The sequence below is a fragment of the Sinocyclocheilus grahami genome, unplaced genomic scaffold (assembly GCF_001515645.1).
Source record: "Sinocyclocheilus grahami isolate Dianchi unplaced genomic scaffold, SAMN03320097.WGS_v1.1 scaffold505.1, whole genome shotgun sequence".
In the NCBI taxonomy this organism is placed as follows: Eukaryota; Metazoa; Chordata; class Actinopteri; order Cypriniformes; family Cyprinidae; genus Sinocyclocheilus; species Sinocyclocheilus grahami.
In genome coordinates, this window is record NW_015505684.1 from 74638 (window position 1) to 86900 (window position 12263).

Consider the following 12263-nt stretch of genomic DNA (forward strand, 5'->3'; position numbering starts at 1 on the left):
TTTAGCCTTTGTCTCATTTTATTTTCAATATTTATGTTTTTGATTTGAAGGCAAAAGGAGTAATGTTTTTTATATACTATAAATATTACTTAGAAATCTTTGTTTATATGCACTAATATAACAGTACATATAAATAAACAGCAATATTTACCTACAAATATTTTATATTGGTATCACAATCATCACAGATATATTGTGAATATCTAATGTATTTCTTTAGACTTAACATTAGATTCAATTTAAAATTTAAACATGCATGTTAGATGATTTTTATACTTTTGCATATATTGGTCATTTTACTGCTAAAGCCCAACGATGTGCTTCAGTCCACTGCAGGATGAAGAAAACATCACAAATGTATGTCAATAACAGTCTAGCATGTTTTCATCAAGTTTATTTCCAGATAACTCACAGCTGAGGACGTGGGTTATATTTACTTCACTGGGATTTTCCAAACTCAATTAGACACGTATTTGGCTATGGAATTGAATTTGCTGAAGTATTCATAAATATAAGATATAAGGCTGCGATTGCAGTTATTAATGTTGTCCAAACGTCTCATGAGATCAATTATTTAATTTGTAAGCAGGGAAGCAGCTCCTCCTTGACCCCGCTCAAGGTTTCCAGCTCCCCTCTTTCATTTCGCGAGCGTTATATACTATATTTGGCTGCTGTTATTTGACTTTGAATTGATATTTTTAACATCTAATTTGTTCTTGAAGTGGCGAGCGCTGAGAGGACGTGGTAGTAATCGCTCCATCAACCGGTTTAGCAGACGTTAACGGCTGTGTTAAAAATGCTTTTGATCCGCTCCCATGTGTTTGGGTGGTCCGAAGAAGAAAACAAACTGGTTTGTGTAGAAACGGAGTGAGGCTTTCAGTACGGTTAACTTGGTTTCTGGGACAACGTCGCAGTGTTGGGCTCGGGCTAAAATTGACTACTTTTGAGACACACTGGCCTCTTTGGGAACTCGTGGGTGACCCGCCTTAAGGGCGCGGAGGGGTTGAAATGTCAGTGTTTAATAACTTGCACATGAGACACAGAAACGCACATGTTTTCTAATCATGCTGGGATGAGGAAAAAAAGAGCGAGAATTTTTTTTCCTTATAGAAAGTTCAACGCTGCGTGTAATTGAATTAGAAATTTTTTATTTAGCATCTATTTTGGACTGTTTTTGCTTGTAAACAGTGTTTGATCTGTGCATATTTCTCTCCTGATTCAGACAAGACAACTTTTTCACTGGAGAAAGCATTATTATGGATAGAGGACTCTGGAAAAAATGCTTTACTGATTAATTTGTTTCTTATAAACGTGCAGTTTTTCCACTTCACAAGACGTTAATTGATGGACTGGAGTGGTGTGGATTACTCGTGGATTATTGTGATGCTTTTATCAGCTGTTTGAACTCTCATTCTGACGGCACCCATTCACTGCAGAGGATCCATTGCTGAGCAAGTGATATAATGCTAAATTTTTCCAAATCTGATGAAGAAACAAACTCATCTGCATCTTGGATGACCTGAGGGCAAGTACATTTTGGCAAATTTAAATTTTTGGGTGAACCGTTTCTTTAAAAAATGGTTTCACATTCTCAACACCATCACGTTTTTTCCTCTTCATGACTGAAGCGCTTTATAAAGCAGGTGGCGTCTCGCTGCTCATCTGGAGGGGTGTGACTGTGGAGCCAGTGGGCTGAAAACACACATCACATTAAATTCGGTTTGTTCTTGCCAGGGTGGCGGGAATAAGATGATGGCCAGATACAGGCCTACAAAGGTAAACAACAAAAATAGGTTTTGCATCATTAAGCACCGTGTTTCGAATCGCTGCCATTGTCCCCAAAGCAAACATTCCCTGGCTCCGATATCTTCCAGCATAATGGAAACCACTTGTTTGTTTGCACGAGCGATGTTGAGCAATGCATTGTGGGTTTCCTTGTGAAAACAAGCAGTGCGACACAGATGTCGGCCCTTCTTGTTGTAAAATCTTCGATATGCGTTATTCTGTTTATGCAGGTAAGCATGCATGAGACGTTTGTGTTTAGCAGCTGTGCTGCATTCCTCTGCCTTTTCCAATGTGTGGGTCAGAGCTAATTGGACATTTCGAGACCGAAATACTTGAAAAGGTCGGTTTTGGGGCCGGAAAGGTTAGATGCACATCTGTTTGAAGGCCGGCATGGGACGTAGCGCTCCGGCGTTGGACGGGAGAGGATTTATGGTGGAAATTTGCACAGCACTCAGACTTGTCGATCTCTGGAAGCGTGAGGCTGTCTGCGCACATTTCTGCTGTGCTTTTCAGGGGCGGAAAAAAGCCCCAGCCGCCATTCTTCTTCATTTACTTTGTCAGGGTGTGTGAGAGTGACTAGCCTCGCTGTCGGCCAGGAAACGAGGAGTTATCAATCTCCTCGACTCGGTAGTGTCAGGTCCTCACGGCAGATCCAGCAGCTCGTCTGATAGAAACTTCACCTCGCTGGTTGCATAAAAGCACCCTTATGCAGATCTAGATCTGTGGTTCTCAACGAGTTTTTTTGAGAACTCACGGGATTTACACTTTATATTTATTGTTTTGTATAATATAAGTTCATAAGAAACCAAAACCTTTATCTCAGTCTGGTTGTATTTTCTTTGCTTTTTGTGTAGTTTGGTTTTTGAGGAAGTGGGCATGTCCACACTATCCTTATATGTTAACACTGTCATAGTTTGGCTAGTTCTGCCAAGTGACCAATAAATTTATGCCAAAATACAGCTTGATTGGAAGCACAACTTTGGTCATTCCTCCCCCAAAAAAGGGAACTGCTTTTACCTGCTTAAAAAAAAAACCTGTTTAGTTTGCCATCTTAAAGGCATAGGTCAATAAAAATTGTATATATAATTATATGAAAATTACTCAATATATAAATAAATAATCAAAAAGGAATGTGTGTGTGTGTGTGTAGTAAAATGTATTATTTGTTTATTTATAATTTCATTGTTGATATTTATAGTAATTTTTATATATATTTTGCTTTAAGAAAAAGCCTATTTCGGGATTATGTTATTGTATGTTATTTTATGTTTTATTTTATTTTAAATTAATTCAATTTAATTTAATTTATTTAATTACATTTTTTTATTTAATTTAATTGTTTTTTATTCAAATTTTTAATTTTATTTAATTTTATTTTTCATTCTGTTTTAAGGTGACCTGAAATGCTGTGTTACCTGTTAAAAGAAAGTCTTCTAACATTTTTAAAAAATGTTTTTTGTTGTTTATCCAAACAATAAAAGTACATAAGGTTCAATATTGTTTTGATCCCAACTTTCAAAATATCTTTAAAAAAAATAAAACATTTTATAGAAAAAAGAAAGCCATACATGTTTGTAATGACATGAGGGTGAAATAAATTATTACAATTTTTATTTTTGGGTCAACTGTCCCTTTAACAATCTATGCTTAGAAAAGAAAAAACAATGCTAAACGTCATATGCAACTGTCCCCCAGTTGATAACTGCCACACTAGATGGTCCATCCATAATCTAAATCCTGACCTCATCAGTGGTCAGACCAAGTTCAAAACTCTCAAATCAGCTTATTTCTGCCTCTTGTAGCAGCGTCGCGTTAGCATTTCTAGCATGTTGTAATTTCCTGCCGTCCCAAGCTGCGTATTAGCTATAGATTGTCCTGCTGTGCCAGTCTGAAGTGTGTGAACTCCTCAGGGTTTTACCTAAGTGCTTTAATAAAACTGACCACAGAGAAAATGTCTTAATTAAAGTCGTACTAATTGTCTTGTTGCCCCAGCTATTCCATTAACTCTGCCTTAAACATTATCTGTCGGCACAGTAAATCCCCCTGCAGGACGGGCGCTGACATAACTCACGCACGCATCCGCCAGCTCCAGCTTATAAAAGCATGATATACGACACGGGGTATAATTATTTGTCATAAAAACCCAATAAATGTCACTGTGGCATGTGCGAGGTACATTGAAGCTGCTTTCGCCATTACGTTGCGTACATAGTGCAATTATAATAGAAAATGCCTTCACTTAAAATACTTGACGTGTGCTGTGACATGTTGCACTTTTATGCATGCATATTTTATGAGCTCAATTGAGAGTTTATATGGAATATATAGATTTATTTGTATTTTTATATTTTTAAAATGTATATAGAAATATTTAAATACATAACAAAATCATTTTTAATGTGTAAAAATCCTTTTTACAAATATATTTAAATATATATTCTTTGTTTTACATATTTGTAAAAAGAATATGTAAATATTAAAAATATGTAGATATTTAGAAAATATGTGCGTTTTAATGTAAATATTTTTCTCATATCTTAAAAATGTGTTAATATAAAAAATGCTTGTTTAAAAATATTTCCATGTAATTTGCATGTCGTGTGAATTTTTTAGAAATTAAATATTTTGTTTTTGTTGCTAAACTATGTAAATAATAAAAATATTTAGATAATAAAATGACATGTCATTTTTAAATTATGAAAATGTTTATTAATGTAATGTTTCCTCAAGTTTTTGTTTTTTAAAATATGTAAATATGCAAAATATTTATATTTAAAAAATATATATATATTTACATGTAATTTTTTACAAATATTTTTATGTAAATATTTTTTTATGAATTACATTTTTTACATATAAAAATATGTAAAAAATTTAAAATACTTAAAATTTCAAATTAACATTTTTAAAATGCGTTTTTAAAAATTGAAATCTTTTTCTCTAGTCTAAAAATATATATATATTTACATGTAATTTTTTACAAATATTATGTAAATATTTTTTTATGAATTACATTTTTTACATATAAAAATATGTAAAAAATTTAAAATACTTAAAATTTCAAATTAACATTTCTAAAATGCGTTTTTAAAAATTGAAATCTTTTTCTCTAGTCCTGTTCTCATACATATTTTTAAAATATGTAAATATCAATTATAAGTAAACTCAATAAATATTTAAAAACGTTTGTAGTGCTGTAGAATCCACTGCTTCAGTGAATCTTCCAAAGAACCGAGAGATGAAGTAGCTTACGCGCAGCAGTGTAATGCAGGGAGAAAGTGGTGTTTGGTGGAGGTGAGGCTAATTATTTAGCAGGCTGTCAGAGAACAGCAGGAAGCTCCCAGCAGCCTTTAACCCGGTCTAACAGATGAACTGTCCTGGAGACACGGCTCCTCGCGCGATACGAGGACTCTGGAGACTCTGCGCTCTCCCTGTACGACATCCTCTCCTGACGCCGGCAGCTCGTTAAAGAGTTCCCACGTCTCCAAATCCGCCTCTAAGCCAAGAAAACCGTTTAGAGTGTGGATACATGTTTGTGTGTGTGCTGCTGTGTATCGTCAGTATCGTCAGGACCTTATATTCAGGTGTGCATAATTATTAAGCAGGTTAAGAAAATCTCGAGATGGACTAAAAATGAACTCCGAAAACTTATGGCCAGATTCTGGAAGATAAATTCTTCAAACAGTGATACAAGAGGATGTGGTCCTTCAAGAGTCACTCTCAGCTTATCTGTCTATAAAGCCTATAAATATATATAAATATACTGTGTGTATACTGTGAACCTGACACCTTGCACTTCTGGAGACTCCAGGCAGGTTGCAGTTCTGGAAAATGGTGGCGATGGAGACTAAATGGTTCCTGGTGATTTCACACCTAATTCTTCACCTTAATTCCTAATTCTTTTGCAGTTAACATGCATCTTTTCTTCTCCACATGTTTTTGACTGACCCTGCTGACCCACTGAGCATTTTGCTGTCCAATGGTCATGCATTAACTTTGCAATTTCTAGTATTGTATTAGTTTTGAATATTTCTCATGGGCATGAGAAATAATTTGACTTTCATTTCGAGTTAAATCTCTTTTTTTGGCTCATTTTATCTGTAAAAGAAAATCTGCTTAATAATTATGCACACCTGAATATAAGACATTTTTCACTTCCAGCCTTCGTGAATAATTATATATCAATTATAAATGATTAAGTACAAGATTAATAGTAGTTATTAAGATTGATGTCGTTTGGAATTGGTAAAATGTGCTTGGAAAAAAATAATTGTGAGATTGTGAGCAGAATTGTGTCTAATCCCATAGACGAGTAGCTGATACATCTCTTCAGCAAGCCGACACGCAAACTGCCGTGAATGAAACTGAAAGTCATCTTCGTTAAAAGTAGTGTGACTAACATATCTTTCCAGTGCTGATGCCGCACGCTCTCCTATTGCGGGCTTTGATCTTGAAATGAGCTGAGGTGAAACGTTGCACGCGCGCAAAAGAGAAGGTCTGCACACATCCAAAAACTTATTTTAAATGCAAAATTGATTTTCGTGCACTCTAAATACTTTCTTCTTTGCGAGACAAACATTTTCTCCACAAAACTCAGTTCGCGCGTGTGCAAAACGCACTTTTGCGCGCTCAAAATATGATCTTTTGCACGCAGAATTGTGGCAGAGATGTAATCCCATACTCATGAAACTTGTCAAGAAAATATACAGGTCATATTTCACCCTGAAATCAAAAGCATGGAATGGAGAAAATACACTTTGCTCAAAGAACAAAACCTGTTTTGTGTTTGTGGTGTCATTGCATTTATCTGAATACGAAATTTAAATTTTTACCTTTTTTTTTTTTTTTTTGTATTTATCAATCAACAATTGCCTTCGCACACCTGTAGGTGTGTAGGATAAATGACCACAAACAATTGTCGTTTTTGAATTTTTTTTTTGTATATAAAATGTGTGTGTGAAAAGAAAAAAAAAATATATATATATAGAGAGAGAGAGAGAGAGAGAGGGAAAAAGAGAGGTTTAGACTTAGATAAATGTATTTTATTTATTTTTTATATTTATATACATATGTATATATATATAATACATATGTATTTGTATAATTAATAATTTTTTTACATTTTTACATGAAATGTGTGTAAATACAGAGTGAGAGAGATTACGGTGTGTGTATATACACACACATACAGACCTATTTAAATAATTTATCAATATTTTATTTTTTATATTTCTTTTACAATAATTGTATATACATTTTAGCCATTTATGTATTTATGTTCCATGTAGACATAATGATTTATTAATGTTTTGTTTTATACAAATTTTCATATTTGCCATAACTATTTTTATTTTAGATATATTTATATATATTTATTTTCCATTTTTCCTTAAATAATAATTTATTAATACTTGATTTTCTATCCAAATTGTAATAATTGACACACACACACACACATATATATATATATACATATATATTTATTTTCTATGTAGACAAATATATATATTTCTTTTTTTAGATTTTTATATTATATTTTATATAATGTAATATATATATGTGTGTGTGTGTGTGTCTGTATATATTTATATATAATATTATAATTTGTACAATGTAATATATATTTTTTCTTTACATATATTTCTTTTTTTGTTTTGTTTTTTTAATACCATGTAAGGTGACCCAGAGCGGTGCGTCATCTGTTAATGCAGCGATTCACAACATCGGCGCACACGTGCTGCTCCAGATTCATTTGGGTCATGATGAATAGCAGAATCTCTCCCGCGTTTGTATATATTGGCTTCCAAATCTGCGCTTGCTTTTGTTATTACCTTCCCTGTCCTCGGGGAGCATTTTAGAGAAAAATAATTTTGATTATGAAGCTAGCTGCTGAGCTTGTCGTCTGAGAGTTAAAGTGTTTGTGTCTGGTGATGAACCGAGCGCTGTAAGTGGCCACCTTGAGACCGCCTGCGTAATTAGTTGATTTGCGGCGTGATATACGAAACATCGCTGCTTTTGTTTGCATCCCGTGCAGATGAATAGAAGCGTTGTTACCTGAGGCAGATGGCGGTTTGCGCTGAGGAATCCCCCCTGAAGACGTCTAGACGTGCGTCATGTGTTTATTTAGATCAGACCGTCTTAAACACTAACCGGGGTTTGACGATGCAGCACGTTTAAAGCAAGTAGTCAGCGCACTAGGTGGGTGTATTAGCCTCGTCTTCTTGTTTCCACTCAAACCTGCACATGACGGGTGCGAACACAGGATCAAACGTTGTCTTACGTAAGCGTTGTTGGCGAAAACATGGATTGGAGCGCCGCCGGCCAGTTCCTCTGCGTTCGGCCTTCTGTAAAAGCTTTTCTTGAACTCCGTTTCGAAATTGCTTCTGGCGTCTTCTTTCTCCACATCCTACAAGCGAAGGCTTTTCTCAAGTGATTGAATATATTTAGCGTTGTGGAAAGGCGTATAGGTGGACACTGCTGGGTCAGCACTTTGGGAAAGGAAGTGAAACTTAAACATTCATCCCTTTTCTCTCGTACCAATAGTGGGCTGCTCCCACCGCTAACAGGATATGTGCTGTTTAAGGGTTAGGAGGCTTTCTTACCCTTTAAGCAAGAGCTCATTTGGATGCGAGGCGCAGACTCCATTAAATAGAAGTAGTTTATGATATTATTTTAATGCAGGTTGGTGGTTTTGATGTCTGTGTGTATTAGGGTAGCAAGAATAGACTAGGATTGTCTCAATAACAAAATAGTAGTAGTCAATACAAAACTAATATTGAACACACTCCTTTATGTAAAAGTTTAAAAAACAAAGTATTTTTAAATGTATGTTATTTATATTATTTACATTTTCAAATTCAGATTTTTGAAATGTTTATGAATTCATTTTTGTCAGTGGGAATTATTTTTAAAATATATATATATATATATATATGTATTTTTTATTATTATTATTATTGTTTTTAATTCATATCTTAAAATTATTTTATTATTTTTTTTTCTTATAAATATTTATATTTTATATATATTATGTTTTATTTATTTATTTTTAAAAAGTAAAAATTAAAAAAAATATATTTATTTCTTGATCTTATTTTATTTAGAATTCATATTTTTATTTTTTTTAAGTATTTTATTTGGTATAGAAGTACTTTTTATTTAATTTCATTTTTATACTTTAATTAATTAATTTTTTTATTCGATTTTTTTGTAACACTTATAATCAGTGGGATGAATGAAAACAGTATTTATTAATTATGAATATATTTTATTTCTATTTAGTTATTTTTTTCAATTAATTGTATGTTTTGTTGTGGTGTTTATTAATTTATTTTTGGACAATCTGCTTGGCAAGCAATAGGACAAATGAAAACAATAGAACAAAGGCACAAATGAAGTACTTAAGTGCTTAAATATTGGAAGCAGCCCGAGCAGGAAGTGAAGTCGGCTGTAGACGGGCACATTTGAACTCCCTGGGCGTGAGGCGGCTGAGACGCTCATTAATGTCTGCTTTACTTCCTAGTAAATGTATGATTCTCCGCCTCTTTTGGATAGACACTTCAAATAATATTCTAATGAGCATCTGTATTATTCAGTCCTGCTTTTGTAGAGGCACACGCCAGTCACTGAGCAGCTCCACCCACTTCGCCCGCCCCAACACACACGCACACACATCTGTTCACCACTCAGACTGAAACTTCCTCATCCTCTCTCACGCTTTACATTGTGCATGTATCCATTTTCACTTTATCATAACATTTAATATTGAATGGTTGCTAAGGTGTTCCGATTGGTTGCTAGGTGGCTGGTTATGCAGCCAGATTGGTAGATAGATTTTTTTTGTTTACTCGCCAGACTGATATACTATTTTACACACACACGTTTACTTAGCTGTCTAAATGGGGACCTTACATAGACTTCTTTTAAATTGAGTTTTTTGCAGATTTTGTCAGGCTTTGCTCACTTTTGGGTACAAATTTGTGGATACACACACACACACACACACACACACTCTTTCTCTCTCTTTGCATGTGTGAGAAACACAGCGCTATCAGTAAAGCGACTGCGAGTCGTGTGCCTTCACACTAGTTTACGGTACGTCAAATACAGGTGCGCTGCGTGCTACATACTGCGCATCCATTGAGTACATGACATGATCCATTGAGCGCATCCAAATAGTAAAGATCGCTTGACGGAGAGCGAAACTCTCAAGCACTCAGTCAGCGTGTTTATCGAGTGAAAATCTGTGTTGAACGCCTCTCACACATACTGGCGTGTAAAATCTAAGAATTTATTAGCCAATGGCTAATGTTAGACATTATTTAGTCGCCCAGAGTAAGATTTATTACTCTGATTTATTACTCTACATATGCGAGTGATTTACTCGCAATGTAGAGGGTTGATTTGTCAGTGGGATTCATTTATTTGTTTTTTTTAGTTTTTAAATACATTTTTTTGTTTTATTTTTGAAAGAATTTATTTTAGATTTTTTTTTAATTCTTTTTATTTTAAAAATTATTTTATTTATTTTCACTTGAGTTTTTATTTTATTTTTTAAAAATTCATTTTATACATATATATTTTTAATTTTTTCGTTTTTGATGTGTTGATTTCATTTTTTTCTTTTGTTTTCTTATTTTTGATTCATATTTAGTATTTTTATTTTAAAGTATTTTTAATTATTTATTTTTGCCTTTATTTTGTTTTTTTCCCCATTTTTATTTCATTGTGTAAGTGTTTTTATTTATTTGGGTTTCATTTTTAATTTTTTTTAAATAATGTTTGTTTGTTTATTTATTTATTTAATCCACTAGACTAGAGGAAAACCAATCAGTTTGGAAAAATAAAGCCTGATCATTTAAAATGCAGAATTTATTAAGTGGAGCATCAAAGCTCTTGGAGAAAATACAGTCAGAAAACATTTATGGAATTCTCTGGACTGTCCACAAACAGTTGGAAAAATATAGCATACACCATATCCAGAATTGAGCTCTTTCTTTCTCTCTGTTTCTCAGGTTTCCATTTGAGCGGCACAGTAACAGAGCCGGCCACGGCGTCAGAACCCGAGATGGTGTGCAGCGTAGCCATTAGCTTCGACCGCTGCAAGATCACCTCCGTGACGTGCGGCTGTGGAAACAAGGACATCTTCTACTGCGCCCATGTGGTGGCGCTGTCCCTGTACCGTGTACGGCAGCCCGAGCAGGTCAAACTTCATCTCCCCATCTCAGAGACTCTATTCCAGATGAACAGGGACCAGTTGCAGAAGTTTGTGCAGTATCTCATCACCGTCCACCACACGGAAGTGCTGCCCACGGCCCAGAAACTGGCCGACGAGATTCTCTCGCAGAACTCCGAGATCAATCAAGTGCACGGTGAGCTCCGGCTGCGTCCGAGGAACGTGCTTCAAGCCCCCTTGATATCAAGAGCATTACTGCTTGACGTTCCTTCTGTCTAACAGAGCTAACTACCAGAACTAGGCTTAAACTTTCGTAGTTTCTATTTATATAATATCATATTTATAATAGTATAACAGATTTGTTGTTTAAAATGGGTGTATTTATAAAAACAAATCTAAAAGTAAATAAAAGAATATTATTATACATTTATTTATATATATATATATATATATATATATATATATTTCTTAATATTGTTTATAATAATTTTTACATTTATTTTTGTAGTTTTTTTATATTTATTATATATATATATTTTTAAAAAGGTTTATTTTTTTATTTTCAGTTTTATTTATTTATTTATTTTACTATATTGAGATTAAAAGACATTGTTTTGTTTGGATTTTTTGGATGCTTTTTGTTATAACATCAAAGGCTCATATTCTGCATTTTGTAGCATTTATTGAGATAATAAACTATTTTCTGCATTTTTTTTATACTTTTATGTCATTATACTTATAAAATAAATACAAAATGAAAACATTTTTGTTTTATTTATATTATTTATATTTCATTATATTTGTATTTTTATATTATTTATATTATTTTGTTTATTTATTATTATGTCGAGCTTATTAGCTTATATTATTCTTGATTCATTTATTTATTTGCTTTTTTTAAACTTTTTGTTATCAATTAATTTATTTTACATAACCAGTTCCCCACCCTTTGTCTATCCTTAGAATTAAACAAGCTGTTTTTTTTTCTCTAGCACATTTAAGATTTCTGTATGTTAATGATCTTTTGATTATCCAGTTTTCCATGTGCAACAGCACTGACTTGTGGGTTGCCTGTAAATGTAGTCACTAATGTAAAGTGTGGTATCACAAACATGAAGATAATGTCTTAAAGGTGTCCTATTATGCTTTTTCACTTTTTAAAATTTTAGTCAGTGTGTATGTTTGGTTATAAAAAAGATCTAGAAAGTTACAAATCTTAAAGTCCACTCCAAAGGGAGATATTTCGTTTGTTTTAAAAATCTCTTTTCAAGAACTACAACGAACGGCTCGTTTGGACTACAGC

The 12263-nt window shown here is 33.4% G+C and overlaps 1 protein-coding gene across 1 annotated transcript in view; it reads left to right on the forward strand.

The window, feature by feature from the left end:
* Positions 1-12263, forward strand: part of zswim6 (zinc finger, SWIM-type containing 6) — an 84920-nt gene that overhangs the window by 33680 nt on the left and 38977 nt on the right. Inside the window, exon 2 of the mRNA XM_016237046.1 lies at positions 10800-11156. Coding sequence (XP_016092532.1) covers positions 10800-11156 — 357 coding nt within the window. The remainder of the gene's footprint in view (positions 1-10799; positions 11157-12263) is intronic.